Below are 23,825 nucleotides of genomic sequence, written 5' to 3' on the forward strand. Positions count from 1 at the left end.
TTTTATTTTATACAATCTATGTTTTTTTATGTATTTAGTTCGTCATAAGATTATTTTGTTTCATAACAGTGTATATAGTGTATATTTTATAGAGCAGTACATCTATTAAATTTTTATATAACTTAGTCTTATGCTGTCAAAAAACTTATGTAATACAATTTTCAATTTCAATTCTTGAGAAGGTTTTTTGTATAGTTGTGTTAAAGCATATTAAAGCTTTTATTTTGTTAGCATATAAGTGTTTTACGAGTTTAAAGTTTAAATAACTTTTATTTTTAAGCATTTTTAGTTTAAAAAAAATTTGCAAGATTTTAAATCTAAAAAGATAAAATATAAACTTAACTTTGATTTGTCGGATTATTAGCTTTAAGTTTATAAGAGTTGTTTTTCTTATACGTAATTCAATTATTTTTTGATATCAATAACTGTTTTAATTCTGTCTTTAACTGTATAAAAGCTCTGTAAGCTTTAACAAAAACTTTATTTTATCAAAATAGTTTTATGTGTAAAATATATAGCTATAAAGCTGTAGTAAAAGTTTTTAGACAATTTATTTGAAATTAACTCAATTATGTCAAGCTGTTCATAACTATTGTAAACCAGTTAACACTTTTTTATAATTTTGTTATTAGTTGAAAGTTTAAAGATAATAAAAACATAATATCTTTTGGTGCTTTTAAAATATCATTCTAGCACAAAAACAGTTGTTGAAATTCCCAGAAGCAATATCTTTTTCATTAAAGCAGCATGGTAAAAATGTTTGAAAAAAAATTAAGTCTACAGTTTATACGCTTAAATTTATAACATCAATATAAAGGAGTGCTTGCTTACTATCATTGAGAAAGTAATAAATCATTATCTCACGTGGGTTGTCACGAGTTTGATTATTTTTAACCAATTTGTACCTCACTTTTACTATGAGAAACATTAACCGTAAATAAACTGTAGAACTCTTATAAGCAATGACCAATTAGTAGTTTTTTAAAATTACCTGTATGACAAACTTGTTTTTGTTTATTTTTATTTCACTATTTAATATCACTTTTTAAGTGTTTGTTATTTATATAAACAAATATAACATTCAAGGTTTGTATAATAAAAAAAGTATACTTCCTACACGCCTTGGTCAAATTATAATTTTGATTTGAAGGTATTTTGATAAAAATTAGGTTTAAATCTGTAAACAAACGTAAAGATAATTAATCAAATAAAAGTCTCAAAAGCTAAGTTTGTTTTATGTAAACGTTGTTTTATTTACAAAATTAACTATTTTCAATATATTTGGTTACTAGCTTTTGAATGTTAGTTGTGAAAACTATTTTATATCCGAATTTTTTAAGAAAAATATTTTTTAAATAGTCACAAATGGTTTAAAATTTATATAAAATTCAGAAACATTATGAGATAAAACTATGTCTTTAAGGTTGAAGTCACTAAATCTTTTTCATAAATTTCAAGTAAGTTTTTATGTTGTAAAATGCTAGATGCAGCTTATTTAATACAATTTCATTCCGTTATATAACAAAAAGTTTTTTAACTGTTAAAATTTTGTAAGGTATTATTTATAAAAAGTTAGTTTTCGTTTAAAAACCTTTTGAAATATCTGTACTTGAGCTTCTAAAATGAGTATTTTAAATTGCATAACGTTTAAATGTTTTTTAATTTTTTGCAACTAATATTTAAATTATACTTAAATTATATTAAACTTTAAATCGAAAAACTGAACCATTTAAGAACTTTAAATTCTAGATATAGTTAAAATTAAAACTTACAAAACTCTAAAAATGTACAACGCGAGCAGCATGGAACCGAGAAATGTTCAAGAAGAAGACGAACAGCTAGATTTAGCGATTGCTCTTTCAATACAGCAGAGCCTCGAGCAAAACAACTTGTTAGAAGGTGAACAAGCAAACGAAAATACTCAGCAAGAAAGTAACCGCACGGTAGAGCCAGAGAGAAACTATGATGCTGTAACTGAAGCTGATAACGAGGCTTCGACTTCGACCGACGAATTCAGTCAGTTGTCTGCAGAAGAACAAGAAAAAGCTTTTTTCCGACACGTCGTGAGTGATAAGCTTTAAAATTTTAAAAATAGAGTTAAGTATATAGAAGTTTGAGTTATAAAAGATTAAGTTAACTATTTAAGTTATATAAATGACTTATAAAGTTAATTATTTATTATATTTAAAAGTAGTTAGTTTCAAAATTATAATTTCAATTAAATATGTAAATAATACTCTTTTTATAAACAATTCACAATTATCATTTAAATATACGATAGGTTTCATAAACAGTTTATTTTCATTAATTTCTCATTTTTTAATTTTTTATTAAGGTTATTTTATTTAAAAGTCTACTATAAAAGTTATACTTTTTATGACGGAAACATTTTGACTGGAAATTTTTTTATTTTACATGTTTTAAATCTTAAAAAACCTTTTTGATTTACAGTAATTTGAATATTAAGAGTTCAATAAAGTTTCCTCGTACTTTTTAAAGAAGTACTTGAAAAACTAATTTATTTTGCTACAAAGTAATATTTTTCTCAGTGTTTGGTCGACAAACTATCTTATAAGTTGTCCTTAAACTTTTAGTTTTAGGTTTATTTTTTTAGTTGAAGTATAGAACCCTGTTCAGTGGTGTATAGTAACTTTTTATAGTTTTGTTGACCAATTCATATTCATAAAATAATAAGACAAAGTATTTATAAGACATTAATAGTTTTATACGTCTTACATTCACGAGTTATATGTATTTTTATAAAGTTAGTCATTTACGTTTTTGATTTAAATTTACAAATATTGACACTTAATCTATTGTATCTACTTCAGTCAAACTTGATCTTAGGTATTAGCTCAAGATACGTGATAAGGTTAGTTATGAGTTCAAGAGATAAAAGGACTAAAAATAAAAGGTTGTATTCTTTAACAGCTTTAGTTTTTTTGAGGTTAATAGCTAATAAAAAAGTTCAATGTCTGTTACAATAGTTTTATTTGTATTCAGTTTTGTTTCATACAGACTTTTAGAAAAATATAAAACTTGTTTTTGTTATTCGTATGTTAAAACAAATTAAAGTGTATAAAGGTTATGTAGGCAGTATTTATTCAAGTTTTAAAACTTTATTTTGTTAAAATGAAAAGAAAAAAAGTACAAAGTTGACTAAAGTAAACTTGTGAAATTCTTATTTATAATTTAAAGTAAGCACTTTTTTGCAAATTCAATAAACTCACACAAAACTGAATATAAAAATACTTTATTCGATTTTTAGGTATAGTGTTTATTTCATTGATTCAAATTAATATTTTTTAATAGGAATTGTACGGTTACGATAGTAAGGCCTTGTCAATGTGGAAACGAAGCAAAAATGGAGTCTTTTGCAACCCGAAAATGCAAGCGGAGAAACTATTTGGAATGCAAAAGTTTGTTTAAATATTTCTAAATACTTGTACAAAGTTTTTGTAAATTCTTTTTTTTTAATCATAAGGCAAATCTGATGCTTACAAAAATTTGTACGCCTGTTTTAAAACTACTATAAACTATTTTAAATAGAATTTTAAATTTGAAAGTAATTTTTAGAAAAGTGAAAATTTGCTGTTCTGTGCTAAAGAGTTTATTCAAAGACAACTCAGATAAAAACACTCAGTTCGGAAAACTTGCCAACCCGATACATGTTGCGATTGATGAAAATCACATCGCCTGCCTTGATCGACTGCTTGAGTAAATTTAATGCTTTTATGATTAAAAATAAACTATTATGCACTGCATAAGCTTAAAATATCGGTTTAGGTAAAGTAAATTAGTTTATTGAACTTACTACTAGTTGTGATTTTTCTGAAATAAGTTAACAATTATCAGTAGGAAAAATAATAGTTGTACATTGATATTAAATTTTTTTAACGTGTTTTTATTTTAAACACAGAAAATGTCCTCACCTGGTCGAATCGGTGAACAGTGGAAATGAATCTCCGCTCTTTTCTGCCGCATTTGAAGGAAAAATAGAAGCGGTGAAAATTCTACTTAAACACAAGGTTTGCTTAATTATTATATATGTATTTAATTTATATAAAACAAACTTTTTCTAATGATCCAACAGTTGTTAAGTATAAGTATTACAAAACTTTAGACACCACAAAGGTCTTAGCCTACCGAGAGCTTGTGGTCTGATGATCCAAGTGGTACGATCAAAGTTTTATTATAACTTCACTATAATTATTACACAATGTTATCAACCAACACATCAAGCTAAAAGTATAAACTATTAATAAGACAAGCATTCAAGCACTAAAAAAATTGAAAAATGACTTTATAGTGAAAATAAAATCAATTTTTTTCAACTACAAACTTTGCAGGCGTCTGTTCACAAGACGAAGCCAACTTTTGAAACCGCGTTGTACGGAGCGATAAGCTCCAACTCATTCGAAATTGCCAACCTTTTGATCAAACACGGAGCCATAATAAATATGAGGGCAGTGAGGGGTTGGACACCCGTCCATGAGTGCGTGTATAGGGTTTGTTTTACAAATTTTTTTTTTTTACATTTTTTAACAATCACATTAAAATTCATAAATTGTTTACCGTGTATATGCAGCAGATAACGCAGTTTTATAACTAAAAACTGTTTTTAAGGTTTAACCTTTTAGTCATTGATAATTATACATTTTGATTATCTTTGCTCAAATCAAGAGTATTGAAGTTGTTGGTAAAACAAAAACTATATATTTAAATAAAGTTTAATATATATTTATAACTACAAATATTTTAGGGTTGTTAATGAATGTTTTAACCTTAAACTATTTATTTTCATGTAATAAGCACTATTTAAAACTAATACAAAAAAATTATTAAATATTTATTTAATAAAAATTATTTATTTATTTCCAGGGCCACAACAAAATGTTGGAGTTCCTCATATCAAATGGGGCGGATGTGAATGCACGTGATGGTTTCGGTGCTTCCCCTATTTTCACTGCTGCCACTTGTGGGCGCAATGAGTGCTTGAGAATACTTATTGATAATGGTGATAAATCTATCTTAAAGAAATTATAGATAAAAATTTTAAACTTTTTAAAGAAAAATATACTTCAGAATTGAAGTATACATTTAGTTTTAAAAACATCTCAGAAGTTTAATATATTTTCTACAACTTTAAAAACATTTTTTAAAGTAATTTATTGTTTACTTTATAAAAAACTATTTTATTTACTATTAGTAAAACACGTTTTTCGTTTTTAACTGGTACAAAGTGTGTTAAACTTTTACTTTGTAATTCATCCCATTAATATACAAAAACACAAACTTAGAAGCCGTTTTGGAAACAAACTTAATTTTCGAAAGATGGAGATCTTTTTACAAGTTAATTGAATATTTGTTTTTAGACGGAGACTTCAATGTTCAGTCAAAGACCAAGAGTGCTACCCCATTGTACGAAGCTAGCAAGGAGGGACACTCTGATTGTGTTGAAACTCTTCTCGCAAGAGGGGCTGACCCCCACACCGAGAACTGCGACGGGGTTCTCCCCATACACGTCGCCGCCTCCCACGGACATCAGAGGTTTTTTGATATTATTTACTTTTATCTACGCAGCCCTACAACTGGGTTAACACTGAGTAAAAACTACAGTACATCGTTATTGTTTGAAAATGTTAAAATAATATGAAATTAAGTAAATTTCAATTGTCAAGTTGGAGCACTTAGTTTTAGTTAATAACATGTTTCAAACCTATGCACATCTTAACTAAACTTCACAGCATAGTGATGATTTTGCTGAAAGTGACGGAAACTAGTAGAGCGGAACAATGCGGTGTTTCCCCACTGCATTTTGCCGCGCAAAACGATCACGTGGAAATAATGGAGAATCTGCTCGATGCCGGATATGACGTCAATCACAAGATGATCCCTGATAAAATACTTTACATGTTTGTTTTACTTTTTTTTGCATGTTTTTAACAGTTTGATAAGGTATAACTAACTTATATACCGTAAGAATGTTGAAGAGTGTAACTGATCCAAATAATTAAATAAAAAATACTGATAAAATATAACTTATTAAAAAGAAATTGTTAATCAAACTTAAAAGTAATGAATTTAAAAAATACTATGTACACTCAACTTAAAAGTATGAGACTTTAGTTGTATGCATTGCTGTAACAGAAAACAACAAATAAAAATAAGTTCTATGACAAACTAATCTACTGATATTACAGGGAGAAGCGCCAGAGCAGTTTGTATTTTGCAGTGAGCAACTCTTCTGAAGATGCAGTCAACTTGCTGCTAGAAAGAGGAGCCGATCCTAATCTTGATAGATTTAAAGTTTCTATTTCTATTTTTTCTAATTACCATATCTTTAAAACAAACAAAATATAATAATTTGCTTTTTAAAATCCTGTATTTTGAAATTAATTAAAGTTTCTGATGATCAATGGTTTTTATACGTTTATTTAAAGTAGAATCTGGATGGAATTAAAAAGTAAAAAAGTATATTAAAAATAAATTTGAAACTAAAAAGTGTTTTAAATTGAAATTAACGTTAATATAAAATTGTTTATCTATGTATAACAATTCTTATGTCGTTAATCTATTTAAATAAAGTTAGGTTTAAAAAAAAATACTTGATTTAAATCAAATGTAGGCTAACCCTTTTTCATGAAAAAATAGCTCGCGGCCAGATTATATAGAAAGAAGTTTTTGCAGGCAGCTGTTAATTTAAAATAACTTTTAATCAGTATAGCAATATTATTTTAAAGTAAAAATGTGATAAATTAAGCAATGATAGAGCACCGGTGAAGAAAATAATAAAACTAAAAACCTAATTATAAGCTTTATTTTTTATAATATTACAAAAAATCTAATTATAAGGATTTTTTTGTTGTTTAAAAAAAAAGAGTTTTCTGCTAATAAAGTAACTCGCAGGCCTTTGATTTTTGCTTTAAGAGTTGCACTTTGCCGACCTCTGGTATAATGTTTTATTTCACAAAACGTTTCGTGAAGAAATAATATAATTAAAACTTTCCAGGCGTTATGGTTAGCAATAAGTAGATGTGAATACGACATGGTCGAGGAACTTTTATTTCACGGAGCTGATGTCAACGCCTCATTCGGTGACAAACAAATTAATTTTCCTCCGTCAATTGCATTTGCATTGAGAGATCTTAAGTTAGTTTGTTTTTCAAATAAAGTAAAAAATATTTCAAGACATTATTTGATGTAAATTTTTTGAGTACTTATCAAAGCAATTTATCTATTCTTTAAACGTTTATTTAAAAAAAATGTACGTCTAACTTTTATTTACTTATATTTAAAACAAGATTTTTAAAATAATAACATTACAATTAGAGATATATTTATATTTTGCAATACAAGAAACAGTTAATAACTGTAAGTGCTTAAAATCAAGAAAATAATTGATTAATACCAAGAGTGGTGAACTCATTTAGTGGTATGCAATGAGCTTAAACCGTATAAAATTATTATTTGGCAATTAATATAGTTTAATTAAAGCAAGTTACAGCACTACTTGACAAAATAACCGCAAAAATGCTCGTACAAAATCATTAATTTGCTAAAACATTACCTCACGTTCGACTTTACACACTGCTAAAAGTGAACTTACATCGAGCTTAGTAAATTCTTACATGTCTCTTATACTCTCGTGGGATTTCACATATCATGTTCAATAGCCAGACTCATTATCCGCTACGTGATATATTAAAATGACTCGGTTAATTTGGGTTTGCGACTTTTAATTAATTAATTTACTTTTGTACGTAAGGGCATTACGAGTGAATAAAAAAATAAAAAAGTTTATATAGAAAATTATAATTAGTAAAAATTTTTCTATTTGTATATTAAAAATGTTTAGTTTGAAAAGAACCTAAAACGCTTATTAGTAACATCTACATGAAAATTTGTATAAAGTGGTTTAAACATTTTTTATATAATCAATAAATATGCAACAAAAAAGTTTAATACTTCTTTGACCTAATTAGAAACTATTTATAACTTGTAAAATATATTAGCAGCAAGAATGTTTAACTAAACTTGGTATTTAGAATGTTATTAGTCGAATAAAACTTGAAAACATTTAGCCAACAACTGTCTTTATAACTATATTTTAATTAAAATATACTAATTCTACACTAATTATTTATATAGTTAAACTAAATTCAAACTTAATATTAAACGTTTAAACTAGTATTTAAAAGCTATTATACAATAGTCTCACAGAAAGAATAAATTTCCTCAAGACTTTAATATTTATAAATGCAATCTTTTTAACTTCAAATCCTTAAAAATAAAATTTCAATAATTTAGCTTAGACTAAGAATCAATTATTAACATTTAAAGATGTGTAAAGTGTATGTTTTAGTATCTATTCATTGATATTTCTAAGAGAACTAATAAGTTACTTAAAAATTCGGAGCAAACACTAAACACATATGTTTTTATAATTGCTAGTAAAAAGTAAACAAAATAATTGAACAATATTTTATACAAACAGCTTTAACGTACAATATTACGATACTAAATAGTAAGGGCATTTATGTAGTTTTCACAATAAACTTTTGATTCGAGTAATTTTTAAAATAAATAACAAAAAACCTATTCTATTATCTACCTTAATGAAATAAAATATAATTATAATGGTATTATATGTTTTGTTTTTTAGAAAACAAGTAAAGTGATCTCAACGATTGACGAGGTCTATGACCGAAACTTAGTTTGCATAATAAAGTCTTGATAAAAAGAAAAACAATATTTTAAAGGATGTTGAAATTGGTTGCAAAGGCAGGAGCTGACGTGAAAAACTGTTTTGATTGTGTGATGGGATTAAATGAACACCAGGATTTCGATCTGGACACAAGAAGAAAATCTGTGAGTTTTAATAAACCTTTAAAGTAGTTTTTTGCCCTAGAATTTATAATTTAAGTTTATGATTTGATTTTGTCGGAGTTTCTTGAATAAATTTTTAAAAGTTTATAGTATTTTTTGTAGTATAATCAGTTATTAAAGCTTTATTAGAGTTTCTTAGGTAATATCAAATTAAGTAAATTTATAAAAAAATACATCGTTTTAAATAAATCTATAAACATTGACATTATAAATATTATTAAAATCATTAAGATGACAAAGTAATTAATAATATTAATAAAAAAATAAGTAATAAAAACTAATACAGTTTTGCAACTACCTGTCAAACGATGATGAGTTTTCTCGAGATTGGAGGGGAGCAGCAATCGCGTTTCTCCTCAATTTTGTTGGGAATCCTGTGAAATTATGCAGGAGTTTGTTGGAATCCGTGCATAACACTGATGAGTGGGATTACATCATCAATAAAACCGGTTTAAAACATTAGTATAAATTACTACTGGTTTTTCTATTGAGTATTATAAAGTTAGCTTTAAAAAATTGGAAAAAAAAACTTAACTTTTTAAGTAAATTTAAGCTTTTAATAAAAAAATAATAAAAATAACTTTACAGCTGTAGCATGCAAAAAAAGAAAATAATGTAAAAGCATCGGTGACATTATTATTGTGTACTTAAATTCATTTAATTCTAAATTAGCTTATTAGATTAATCACTTATGTTTATTTATTGTATCTACTACAGTTGTAATTGTGATATTAATAGAAGAAGATTTTTAATAAAATAAAATCAACTTTTACTAACACTTTTAAGTATAAAAAAGAATAAATAGCAATATTTAAAAAACTTAATTTACTTTTCTTATGAATAATATATTTTTTAAGGTTCACTTACTACCAAAGTTATCTAAGAAAAAGCATTAAATTCAATTTTCAATTTTTTTTGTTTCTTTTAACTTAACAATAAACAAACCTTATAAATTAGTTTATACGATCTACAACTTACTTCTATCTCAATTAATGCTCAAAACTTGTATCAATTTAATAAATAGTTATTTTTATTACTTTTGTATTTTCATAAACAAAGATGTGCAAATTAAATATTTTATTCACAACCAGGTTTTGGTGGCAAAAAAATTGCGACCTTTTCATAATAAATAGTAAACTGTATTTTTGTATTTTCAGAAAATCCAAGAAGTTTGCAGCACTTATGCAGGTTGAAAATAAGAGAAGCGATAGGTTACAAGAACTTATCTAAAAACAACATGATATTGATGAGCATGCAATTGCCTGATCTTGTTAAAAAATTTCTTGATTATCAGTACACTTAAACTACTTACTAACCGTGTAACTGAACTCGATATATTTCGTGTAGAAATTCTAGAGAATGATTTTTTTAAAGTTTATGTCATTGTGCTTAAAGTAGTTTTCATATTTTTAATAGTTGCGTTAATGACAAAATCAGAAATTTTACAACACAAAACAGATCAAATTATTTTTGTATTTAAAACTTAGTGATTTTGTTTTTTAACAGTCATACTAATCGAAAATTTTAATTATTTAAACCTATTTAGTATCTTTAAAACAGTATTTAAAGATGTAACATAAAGAATTTTGTTCATAAACTAAAAAAGCTTATTATAATTCCAAGCCAGGGTTTCCCAAAGTGGGCCAAAATGGGGCCACGGGGTTATAATTTGAAATTTGCACTAGATATTCTGAAGTTGTTGATGAAGAGAAAAAGTAACAGGTCTTAGACGTTTTTAATGGTGTTTTTTGAGCAATCTTGTTGGAGGGGGCCAGAGCTTTTTAATTTCTCAAAAGGGGCCTCTGAAAAAAAGTTTGGGAAACCCTGGTCTGAGTGAATACTAATTTACGTAGAAATTTTTTTTATGTTTCTTTATAACATAGAGTTAGCCTACTTTTAAAAGTTTAAGTTCAATAATTAATTTTGATGCTAAAAAATAAGAATTTGATATGTTACTTGTTATTGAAACTGTTTTTATAGTTTGCTTATAAAAGTTTACAGCTTTGAATAAAGAACTAAAAAGGACATTACTTTTGTAAAAAAATAACCATTTATAGTTTAACATTTTTAAAAACAAAATTTACTTTTTACTACATAAATAAACAAGTTTTCATCTAGTTTTTAACTAGATAATGTGTTTTTATTAAATAAACGTCTAAACTATCTATAATAGTTTTTTCTGAGTATAAATTGATTACAATTAAGAAACAGTTTTTGCATAGCAACAAAATAAATTTTGAAATTAACATACAATAAGTTTTAAATTTTAGTCAGACAAGACTTTTAATTATTAGTTATTACTTAGATAGTCTATGTAAACATAATTTATTAACTTTTGATCCATATTCTAACTTTTAAAACTGTTCTTTTTTGTAGTTTTTAACTGTATTACTATTGCTTGGCTTTGCAAAATAAAACATTGAATTGTTTTTTACAACAATAGATTTTTTTTTGTTTTTGTCTATTTGTTATTTGATCTACATTTAGTAACTACAGTTTAGCAAGATTTTAGATAAAATTAATTTTTAATATATTTTCAATCATTCGCTAAATAATTGATATGGAAAAGAAAACAATTTAGTTGAAAAATTATCTATCTAGCTTGATAAAGTTAACTTTTAAGAAAATACTTGAAATAAGTCACTTTTATGAGATAAAAATTCAACTTTTGTTATAATTTTTTTTTGTAATACAATATATCAAGATCTCATTTCAACAAAACAAAAACTAAAACAATGGTTGCTCTAAAAAAACTATTTACAAGTTTAAAGCACAACCGTATACGGAAGTTCCGAACAACTATGATAGGTTCAAACTTGAGCTTTGAATTAATATTTGAAAAACCTAACACAAGTTTTTACATTTAAAATAGATTGACATAAAATTTTGAGAGACAAAAAAATCTAATATTTAAATTTTAAAAAATAATCAACAGTTTTAAATATTTTTCTAAGGCATAATCTACTCTTAAGAAAATAATTTAACAATTTAAACACTAAGTTTTTACTTTTGATATGAACGTACGCGGCAAGTTACTTAATCACAAAAGTTTATGTATTTTAGTATCAACTTTTTTAAAGGTATTTGTCATAGCTAAAATTCTTATTCTTGTTTACTAATTTACTCAGAAGTTTGAATATTCTAAAAATAATACTTTTATGACAATGTTTCAACAACTAATTTATTTTTTGTAGCATTTTATAAAGTATTGAGCAAGACTTTTGTGTGTATGACTAATTTCTACAAACTCCTTACACTTTTATTTATTGAAAAAGTCATGCTCTTTTGATTGAAAACGTGTTTAATTAACTGTTGAAGTTTTAAAATCATTATTGTACTTTTAAAATTTTTTAAAAACCTCTTTAAATGTTTACTTTTTTAACTAATTGTTAGTTTAAGTTTTTCTAAAACTAACAATAAGGAATACCACTAGTTACAAAATGATTTCATATTTACCATCTAACAAACTTCTTGTAAAAAAGTATAAAAAGTAGCTTAAATTAACAATCATTCGTTTTAGGTATAATATTTTTTTTAGTTTAATAAATTATCTATTAAATTTTGTTTTTTCTTCAGCTGAATGAAAAAAAAAAAATTCTACTACTAAGTCCGTATATTTATTAACATGCTACAATTTGATACAGTAATATAATTAGTATGAAAATAAATCGTTTAAAATTTCATAAAAAAATCAAAATCACTTTATTTGAATTAAGTAAATGATCACAATTAAATAAATAGACAATGATGACAACAAAACTTATAAAGATTTGTTATAAAGTTATTAAGTTACAAATCTTCTTCATGGTAGGAAATATTTGGGAAGCTGACACCAAAGTCGCTGTTAAGTGCTTCCGGAAGCCCACTGTCCCTGTTGACTTGCTGACCAACAGTCGTTGAACTTTCCTTGTTCTCCGATACACTTCCACTGTTTGACTGTTATTTTAATAGCTTACATTACTGTTGTACAAATAACTAACTTTTTAAAAAACTTGAATTGTAAAAGTTCAAATAATTAGATATATATGATTAAAAGTTTCTTTAATATACTTAGTATCAAAAACTAATTTTCGAAAATTAATTATTAAAAAATATTTTGCTTAATATTGTGCAGTCTACACTTAAGTGAACTTTATAAGCTTTAAACAACTCAATTCAGGATTTGCTTTTTTTCGTTATTTAGTTTACTAATAACAGCTTATATTACAAACCCCTCCTTCGCTCGACGACATATCGTACATAGGATTAGTTTCACCAGTAGAGGGCGTCTTCCAAAACGTGGGAAGGCTTACTTTCAAATCTAATCCTCTGCGATAATAGTTTAGATTTATTAAAACTACTTTTTATGATCGTATACTTATGAATGAAAACAACTTTTTAAATTTCCATTTAAAAGAATAAAACAATTGTTTTATTTAACATATGCTTTTAATAATGTTATTTTTATTAAAAAAAAATTATATAAGTTTTTGTTTTTCAAGTTGTGGAAATTATAAGATATATTTTATTACTTTTGATTAGTTTACAATGATAAACTTAAAAAATAAAAAAAAAATACATAGTACACTGGTACTTTTTTTTTACTAAACAAAACCAATTCTGACCCGTTACTATGAGCTCGATATCCGGCAAACAATAAAGCAGCTACCACAAGGATTCCAACAACGATACCAATTATAAGACCTGTTGAAACTCCCGAACCAACTACGTCGATCCCGTCACCCGACATCTGTATTGTTACGTCACTAACCCCGTAGTCGTTTGTTTCTGAATGTGCGAACAGTATTTTTATTTTTGTCGCAAAGTTGTAGATGCGATATGAAATTTACTAGATCTTTTTAAGATTTTACCAAATTACGTAATTTGGCTTTATAAAAAACTATCTAATGAAATATTGATGCTTCTAAATTAGTACACGATTAATAGTTTTATCAAAAAAATCTTTATAAACCAAAATAAAACAAAGTTACCTTTCTGTAATACACTGTATATTTCTGCTGCTAATTTTTTAGCGTTCTTGCCCGACTCCAAGCTTTCAAGTTCATCAGTGATCATTATTTGTATGAACCCTTTAGAGTCAGATGGAGAATTCTTTCGTTTGGACAAAGCAAAGTGTGTTTTTTCATACTGTTTTAAACATTAATATGTAGTTTAAAATAAAAAAATTAAATATCTAAATAAAAAAAAAAACGCTATGTGACTTAATAAAATAAACACTTTCGATGTATATTCACATTTTAATTAACACATGTATTCAATGTATAAAGAACGAACTTTGTTCGTATGTTGGTTGAGAAATGTTTGCATTTTGGTTTCCGTGTAATCACTTCCATAATTCATTGTAAAAACAGCTCCACAGACATTACAACATTGACCGTTTGGATGTAGAGATTTCTTACAACTTGCTTCGTTACAAGTTGTTTTGCTGCATATCGTTTGTTCAGTGTTCTGCAATTAAAACTTTTGTAACACATTTGTTTAATGATATAAAAATAATACCAATGGTTTGTAATTATTTTTGTCCAACCTTAACTTGTACTTACTAAAAATAACTGTTTTCTTATATATTAATGAAATCAGTCTTATTTAAAGTTTTTTTTTGCTTAAAAACAAGTTGACTTTTCAAAACTATTTATTGTTATTAAAACTGATGAAAAAACAAATAAAATCAGCTTTTTTAAATACCTGGTAGTCTGAATTTCTACAAAAACACCCAGTTGAATCCTGACAAGTTTCAGGAACAACAGATATCTGGCCACCACCTAAAAGTTCATACCTTCCATTTCCACTATCTCTGTAGCTTACCAGTGTTTCTGTACTGTACCTCTAAATAGATTTGTAAGAATAGTTTTTTTGTAGTTTTCTTAAAATTACTTGGACATTTTATTAATTTTTATAAACTTAGAACTGTGTATGATAAATTAACTAGTAATACTTTTTTAGTATTTTAAAATCAATTTAAGGTTAAAAACTGTATAATAGTCATTATGTATGCAAAAAACAAACTTTTTGCACAAACTAAAAAGTTAAGTATAATTAAATAATTTTTTTTAAATGTAAATCACATAACTAGTTTTAATAAATGTATTTGTAGCTGTATAAAAGAAAAAAAAATTCAAGCAAATTAAATAACTACCAGAAAATTGTTTAGTGTTGAGCTTTCATATAACTTCGAACAAATACATAGAACAATAGATTTTACAACATGTTTGTTTTGAAATATTACGATTGCGTTTATCTTTGTACGATACCACATAGGTATACGTACACATTATTTCAAATAGCTCACAAATGTTGTGTATTTCAAAACAAATTTTGAAATGTTATTATGTCATGTGTTATTTAAAAGAAACAATTTACTTAAACATTGAAAAATCTTATTTATGCATAAAACATAAGTCATTTAAATGCATAACACTTTAGATAGCTGAAATCGGTTGTTTTTTTACTAACAGAAGTTAAAAAAAGCACAGTGTTATAAGCCCTGTAGTTTTAAGTAATAAATTGAAATGTAACAAAAACAAAACTTCAAATTAAGCAACTTAAAAATTAACAAACTTGTCCAGCTAGAGTGATTCTGTTTAGAATAACATCGTTTTGAACATTTACTGTAACAGTTGATTTGTCTGCAATGATAACTTGATCTTGTTCACATGGAACCTTCAGTAAAAAAGAAAGTTTTTTTTTTAACAAATATTTTGTTAGGGACAATTTATAAGTGAATTTATTAACGACTAGTAAGTTTAATAACTATAACAACCCCATGTCTTTAAGTAGTTTTAAATTTTTCTACTTAGCACCAACGTTTGATAATTACAAATATTCAATTATACAAACATTTTCAGTATCTAGGAATTCCTGAACATGCACAGGTTTTCCATCTTGAATATTGTGGGCTTCCCAGTTTCTTGCATTAAACCATTCGTCTGGACTCGATACAAACTGTGCCGCTATTTGTGTTTTTCGATAAATTTATAGTAGATACTTTATTTGTGTTTCATGACAAAAAAATCTTATTTTCTTACATAAACACTAGTGTTTAAACAATTTTAATTCATCACTTGATAACGCATTAATTTTTGTAAATTTAAACATAATTAAACCTTTGTTATTATAACAGTTTTAGGAATTTAAAGCAAAACATATTCATTAAATAAGTTAATCTAACTTCTCTTAGAAGAATCACAATTTGACAAATCTTCTGAAGTTCCAAGTTGAAAACCTTCTTCTAATATTATTTCGCTATTCAGGGGGAGATACTTAAAATAATATTAAACATATAGTACATATACAATTGCTCTACAGTTATTTTAATAACAATATGTTTAAGTTTAGTAATGAGTTTTTTCATGGCTTTTGATATAATCTAAAACATCGTTAAAATTGTTGTATTATTTATTTTTGTTACATAATGACCTTTTATCGTCGGCTTATGTACTTCGAACTTTTTTACTATATAGACTATTATTAGTTTTAAACAAATTGTAAATTTTATATAGTTTTAAAAAAGTCTAATTAATGACAAAAATAGACTACTCTAACAATTTAGCCAAGCTTTTAAAAAAAGAATTCAAACAAAAAAAATTCTTTAATGTTTTAACTCTAAACAATAAAAGATTACAATTTAACATAAAACTAAACAAACCAAGTTATTTATTGTTGCGCTGGTTGAAATTTTTAGTGAAAGTCGCTGGAGAAAAAAAGTTATTTAATAAATGTTTGTGATAAACAATAAATGCTATTAACAAAATTAATAATAAGAAGTTTTGTTCTAGGCTCAGTTGGTTCATGTAACAAAAAATACCTGGTTCGCATCAAACTGGATATCATCTTTTGAGCAAGGCAGTTTTCCGTTCTTCCAACGCAAAACGTCTTCGAATTCAAAAGTTTTTGTAAATGTTCTACCAAATTGGGTTGATGAAACTTTACCTGTAAAAGGTAAAAAAAAAATTCCAAATGATTAAAACTTATTTTAGTTAAAACTTAAACATAGACTAAACTAAATATTAGCTAAAACTAAACTTTATATAAATTCTATGGGCTAAGGATTTTTTTTGTTGAACAACTAAAATATGGTAAACTAACAAATTATGCTACGGTAAAATACAATGTATAGAATATATCAAACAAATTATTTACACTAAAACCTAATTCATAAACAAAACTGAGAAAGCGTTTCAATTAATGTTCAGTAAAATATTTTTTAATTATTTGTGAAACAAGTATTTAATTGAAAAATTAGAACTTTTTTTTGCTAAGTAAAGCTGATTAAATAATAAGCTAATTTGTTTAAAATAAGTAGTTTTTTGAAGCTGTAAGCTCGTAATTTTATGTGAGTAAAAACAAAACATATTTAAAACATTTTTGCTTAAAACTCAAGTATTTATAGTAATTTAACTTATAGAGACTATAAAAATATATACATAGTTTGGTATCAAACTATCTTTTTGTTAGTTGATCTTAAGTTTAAACTTTGTTTTGCAAAACATACACTCACAACACTTAAATTATTTTATACCAGACGATAAAAAAACTTAAACATGTTCTTAAGCTGTCATACAATTTTATTAGTTAATGTAGGTTTACTATCTTTGTTATATTTTAAGTTAAAACAAGTTCAAGCTATAAGTGAATAATTGCAACTGTAAAAAATTTATAAATGTAGGAAACTTACTTAGCGAAAATAAAACACTTAAGATAAAAACTTTAAGCATCGTAGTGTATAAAATCTGAAATAAAAATAAAAAATTAGAAAAATTTAATGTTGTACTTAAACAAGCTTTATCAAACATTAAAACAAAAAAGTATGCATTATGTGAGCATCAAGCCTCAATAGTTTAGTATTGTCACAATATTTAGTAAATAATTAAAACATAGTAATTTTCTTTTTATTTTGGTAAACAAAGCATAACAGTTTTACAGTTTAAATAAATATTTTTTCCTTTGTTAGTTTTTTACTGTTGTTATTGTTGGTGTTGTTTATTATTCGCATTATATGCGTAACAAGTTTGTTTATTGATATAAAACTAATACCAATTGTTTGTAATAAAATTACAGCATAAGCTTGTAATATTTAAAAAATTTTTAGACGCTTTAACTTTTTTAATTTCAACATGAGAAAATGTTTTCACTTTATAATGATTTTGTAATTTTAAAGTTCTTAAAATAAAGTTATACATGTTCCTTAGAATAATAAGCTTAACATGTTACTGTTTTTAAAAGTTTTGATAGTGTTGAGCTATTAACGAAACTAGTTGTATAGAAATAGTTTTGAATTACTTTTAAGAAGTAAAGATTGTAATACTTTATTAAAACATAAAGATACTTTTCTAGTAATAAATTAACTTAAAAAGCTGGTAGTTGTTTTAATTTTTTTATAAAAAGCTTCAATTTATAACTGTTTAAAATAAAAGTAATCTTTTGACGTTTTAAAACATTAATTTTTTGATTTCGATCAGTTTAAGTTTGTTTTTTGTACTGATATTAAAGATTTGAAGTCAGTTAGTGTTTTTTATTCTAGTAGTTTTGACAAGTAGATAAAATCTGACAATGTTTAGGAAACATGTTTTTGATTTAACGTATGTTTTAAAGAATTTTTTTTAAAGTGAAACGCAAAAAGATTAGGATTTTTTTTTCTAACAAAAAATAAATAAAGCTAAAATACTCTGATAAAACATCTTCGGAGATTGTACAATAATAAATTATTGGTGTTTATAAACATAAAAAGAACAAAAAGCTTATATAAAGAGTATAGAAAGACAACCTGTCAAATTACAACTATTTATACTTCAAAGATATGTTTTAATTCATTTAAATAGTACAACAAAACCACTTGTTTTAGGAATATTTTATTAATATATCAGTATATAAATAAGTTTTGATATTAACTAATCTTTTAGAAATATTTCCAATGTGAAGGTGCTACTAACAATCAAAAAACCTAGTTAAATTCTTTTTATAAGTTATTTAATTTTAAAGCAGATCTACTTCAATAACAAATATTTTTACACTTTGCATCAAGAAATTATTATTAAATGTGTACGTTTTACGATAAATATTAGGTAACTGTTAATAGTTTAGTTAAATATAACTTTAAAAGATGCTTATTTTAAGTAAAAACTGTGCTGAAATCTTGTGAATCACAATATAACAGTCAAATTTTAAAGTTATGATTATTATTTGTACTAATATCTACAAAAAATAAAGTGTGCGGAAGTTCTAATAAGTAGTGTCGAGTGTTTAGGTAAACATTAGCTTGTATCAATCACATACAAGTCTTAAATTTTATAATTCATTAAAACATATTCAGTTTTAAGTTGAGAAAATTTTAGTTTTTTATTCAATACATTTAAAAAAAATACTTTAAGTATATTAAGGAAACGTATATAAAGATGCACGTTTTTCAACTAGAAGAACAATTGTTTTAAACGAACTCAAAAATCAGTTTGAACTTGACTGATACAAAACAGTAAGTTAAATAAATAGAAAAAAATTCTATTTTTTTTTTTTAAAGCTGTTGATTGATGATAAAAGTTGATTGATGAGTTGTATCACGTTTATTATAAGTTATAAAAAAACGCGTAGGCTAATGAGTAGATGCTATTTTTTTTTTTTGTCGATATACTTTTAAATCTTTGTTATTATAAGTGTGTTTAAAACAAACTTTACACCAAGCAAATATTTATATGAAGCACTTCCTAACATTTATTTAAATTACGCAAAGTTGCTAAGTACATCCAAATATAACCAGTTGCCTTTAAAAACGCAGTTTAAACTGATATCAACTGGTAAATTGCATACCCACACTGCTTTTAATGTCTGTTTAAAGAACTTTAACGATTATAAAAAACTTTATTAGATTAAAATTTTACTGTCATTATCTAAAAATCAAGATATAGTCTTTATATAGTTGTTAGAATCATTAATTCTGGTAATAATAAAAACACGTTTAATCGATAGTATGTCAAAAATACGGCGATTGTTCTAAATATTGTTAACTTTTAATTGACTCTATAATAACTTTACAAAAAAAAATCATTAAAACTGCAGACAAAGCAAAAATGTAATTTATTTTGCTAATACTTTCTACTTATTTAAAAAAATATTGTACATAAATTTTCTTTCTATTTTAAATTTTTTATACTTTAAGTATCACTCGATAGTTAATACTATACCTATTTAACTAAATATTTTTTTTTTGCAAAATAAGTACAACAACTTAATTACATCAGTTAGAATAGGAACAAATAGTAAAAAAAGTTAAAACAAATTACTACTTAAAAATAGTATAAGTAAAAAAAAAGTTTTTAAATTTCGTTTTATGTTGCAAATGTTTTTGGTCCGCTTTAAATCTTAAAGTATTATAAAATATTTAAAACCACAGCTGTTATAAAACTGTTAATTAATTCCATTGATACATTTAATTAAAATTTTGAAACTAAAATTAATTTTACATCAATTTTATTATGCTTAAATTTCGTGTACTCCCTTAAAAAATTGCACACTTTGTAAATACAAGCTAGGAGTTCTACAAATAGCATTATATAAATTATCTAAGTATTTTTGGTTGGTAAATACATATACTTTTAATAATAAGCTTTTATTTTATTTAGTAAAGTAAACTTTAAGGTAGCACAACCTTATTTGTATGATTATCAAAAGTATATCAGACTTATTTTTCTTAGCTTATTAACATTTTACGTTTAAAAAGATTATATAGAAAAATGAATAATTATTTTTAATTAATTTAACCAAAATGTTTAAGTTTAATTGGAAAATCTTACAACAAAAACTATTTTGTTCTTGAGTTACGTTGCTACTTAAATAACAACTCTTACGGCTTTTCAACAATGGTATAGTACTCGAAAAAAGCGTAGCGTAACTACAAAATAGTATCTATTGATACCTTTAATGATTAAGGTAAACATATTCAAGAAGTATATACACAACATTTAAACCCATCAACATCTTATTATTATTTAGTAGTTTAAACTTACAGTAATTACTTTTATTCTATAAAAAAGCATTCAACCTAAATGTGTCAAGATATCATTTTTAGTTATTAAACGCTTTGGTATAAAGTTTTTGCTTATGTAATACAAGTTATGATTATAACCAAAAAAATTAGAATGATAAACAAGGGTAAAATAGATGCTTCACTTTAGAATAGCAACAAATTTTTTTCAGAAAGTTAAATGTTGTAAACTATTTGTCATACATCCTGTGATTGTTTTTTATACTGAAAAACTGCTGTGTTTTTCAAGCCTTTCAGTTTATTAACAACAATAGTTTTAAGACGTGGTTAAGTAAGTTTATTTAGTTTTTTTGAAAGCTTAAATAAAATGCGCACTTGTTTTTAATTTTTTTATTAGCTTTTTTAGTTATAAGTTACTATGAGAAAATGCATTTTATTCCGCTAATTTTAGCACTACTTACCAAAGTACAATTTAACAATTATTTAAAATCTAAAATTTCATAAACTAAATATAAATGTAAATAAAATGTAGTTTGTATTTTGTTATATATAAGCAAATCTTGTCACAAGCAGTTTTAACATTATGTAAGAACTATGTTTGAAAGTATACGTTGTTTTCAAACTCTTCATGACACTTATAAATTTTGTATTTTATTATGAAGTAAAAATGTATACTAATAGAAGTGAGAATTTTGTTATTTTCTTGCTGATCAAGTCGTAAGCAGTATTTATATCAAATAAGAAATCAATTAAAAATACGTTATTGAAATATTCATTACACTAATAAACTAAAAAGTTCATAAAAGTTAAAATTTTATTCTTTGAGCTAAAAAACCAGAGAAACAGTTTGATAATAAACTTTAAATAGTTAACAAGTTCATACAAAAAACTCACACAACAATTTACGATTCGTTTTAAAGCCCGTCAAAAGATGAACTCGCCTGCAACCTTTTAATAGAGAAATTGGAAGCGAATTTATTTTCACAACAATCCGAAGCTAATTAGCTCGCGCGCGCGACACAAGTAAACAAACGCAAAAGCGCAAGAAATAAAAGGTGAACTTTTGCTTCTTTTTTAAGAGTCTCGGGTTTTAATTGCTTCTCTAATGACCTGTATGCTGAAAGTTTTAAGAAATATTTTCCTTCCGATTTTCACGTTTTGGTGCTCTGCAATATACACTTGTCTCCTGTTGGGTGGCCTTCAACGGCAAAAATAAATTGAGTTTTTTTGTTTATGCTTTTTGTCACTTTAAATTTAAGTGGCAAGGTGCAGTGTTGTGTGATGAGACAAAAATACAGCTAATCCTTGCTCGTCATGGTTTAAAAATAAAAATTTTGAAAATATTTCTTCAATATTTTTTAAAGTTTTCTTTACAGCGGCGAGTTTTCAAACGCTTTAAGTAAAGTGATGCACTTATATTAAACTCTTATATCTGTGACGTAATAGCGCAGATAAAAAGGCGAGAGGTGCTCTTAAGCGACAAGATATACCGATTCGTTTTTGGCAGCGCGTCGAATCGGATTTGTGCTTATGCTTGTGAGATCCACAAGTTTGCAGGTAGCATATAATGTGGGTGGTCCAAATCACCTGAGAAGTTGAACACACTGAAGTGAGAAGTTGAAAGGGAATTGAATGCCGATTTTTCTTATTCGCCGCTAATTTTGATCGGCCCGAACGATACGTCACTCAAAATGTTTTTGCTGAAAACCACCCAAGGTGGTAATCTTGTGAAAAAAGATGCTCGGTTGTTATTTTTGTGCGTGTATCAATTGTGAGTCTTTTTGTATTTTGCTTTTAGCAGTTTGAAGAAAAAGTAGCTTTCTGCAGAGTTCACATGTTGGTTTTACACCAATGGTGTTTTTGTTGATCTGATTCAGTATTTGTCTTTGACGTCCAAAAAGTTTTTTTTTAGTTTAGAGAAAAAATTGTTAAAAAGCTTTAAAGACTTAAATTAAGATTAAAAATTACTGTCCCAAAAGTAGTATTTTATATTGAGTACCTTTTGTGCTAAAATTTATCAGTGAATTTAATATAAAACTGTATTTTTTTAAGCATACAGATTTAGAAAAAATTAAAATAAAGTGTTCAAAACAAAAAAATTTAAAACTCTTAAAATAATTTTACTCATGAAAATTTTAAAAGTTTAGTAGCAATTTTTTTGTACAAAATTCAAATCGCAAATGATCAAACTCGCATCAAAAAGAACTTATTTAGAATAAGATCGTAAACTATATATTAATCTGCAAAAAACAGCGATAAGGACATTCTAAACATGTTTTAATATTTTTACAACTTATATCAAACCAAAAATTGTTTTTAAAACTTCAAAACATCTATAGACTAAATTTCAAGAAATATCTTCGAAAGTTCATGGTTTTTAGATAATCTATAAATGTATTAAAATTGTTTTTCATAAAACTAAAACATTTAATTTCAAAATAATCATAACTATTATTTCTATAAAAGTTTAATCAAAAAATTCAAGTATTGAATATGTATTTTGGATATAATTAACTTTATTTTTACCAATTTAAAGTCATAAAGTTAAAAATTTATCTCAAAACACTTTTCAAAACTCATTAACAAGCTTTTAATATTGAACTAAGTTCTTTTTACAACTAACGTTTTAGCATCGTTCTATTTTTTTAATTTCCAATATAGTTTTTTTTCTTTTATAACAGTGTATTAATTTTTGCGCTGTAACTAGTTGACATAAGCAACTACAATATCAATTATGATTAAAGTTTTTACTTATTTTTTATTTAGTTGATTGTTTCAAATTAAATATTTTTTTTTAATTTTTACTTTTTGTGAAGCTTGATATACTTTTGGTTTTTTAAATATTCAATAAAAAAAAGACAATTTCGATTACAAAATTGTTATTTTAGTTAAGGAAAATTTAAAATACTTTAGAACAGTTTAAATAAAAAACAAAACTCTTAACATCAACAAAGTTAATCTT

The 23,825-nt window shown here is 25.2% G+C and overlaps 2 protein-coding genes across 2 annotated transcripts; one reads left to right on the forward strand and one right to left on the reverse strand.

Moving 5' to 3' along the window:
- The first annotated feature begins 1,748 nt into the window (after positions 1-1,748).
- On the forward strand, positions 1,749-10,688 carry LOC145843752 (uncharacterized). Its single transcript, XM_082950970.1, has 13 exons — positions 1,749-2,063; positions 3,313-3,419; positions 3,577-3,717; positions 3,920-4,028; positions 4,350-4,508; positions 4,882-5,017; positions 5,376-5,550; positions 5,748-5,915; positions 6,204-6,309; positions 7,013-7,152; positions 8,763-8,871; positions 9,176-9,338; positions 10,047-10,688. Exons 1-13 carry the CDS (start codon positions 1,785-1,787, stop codon positions 10,190-10,192), a joined length of 1,938 nt encoding a protein of 645 aa, XP_082807096.1. The 5' UTR covers positions 1,749-1,784; the 3' UTR covers positions 10,193-10,688.
- A 1,990-nt stretch (positions 10,689-12,678) lies between these two features.
- LOC145844388 (protein amnionless-like) lies at positions 12,679-23,496 on the reverse strand. Its single transcript, XM_082951784.1, has 12 exons — positions 23,487-23,496; positions 22,354-22,467; positions 16,694-16,818; positions 16,058-16,148; positions 15,727-15,839; positions 15,448-15,549; positions 14,575-14,715; positions 14,164-14,337; positions 13,860-14,016; positions 13,494-13,656; positions 13,101-13,197; positions 12,679-12,825 (listed from the first exon to the last, which is right to left on the reverse strand). The coding sequence occupies exons 1-12, from the start codon at positions 23,494-23,496 to the stop codon at positions 12,679-12,681; spliced, it is 1,434 nt and encodes a 477-aa protein (XP_082807910.1).
- Positions 23,497-23,825: the final 329 nt, after the last annotated feature.

The sequence above is a fragment of the Thalia democratica genome, chromosome 9 (assembly GCF_965202585.1).
Source record: "Thalia democratica chromosome 9, ktThaDemo2.hap1.1, whole genome shotgun sequence".
Classification (NCBI taxonomy): Eukaryota; Metazoa; Chordata; class Thaliacea; order Salpida; family Salpidae; genus Thalia; species Thalia democratica.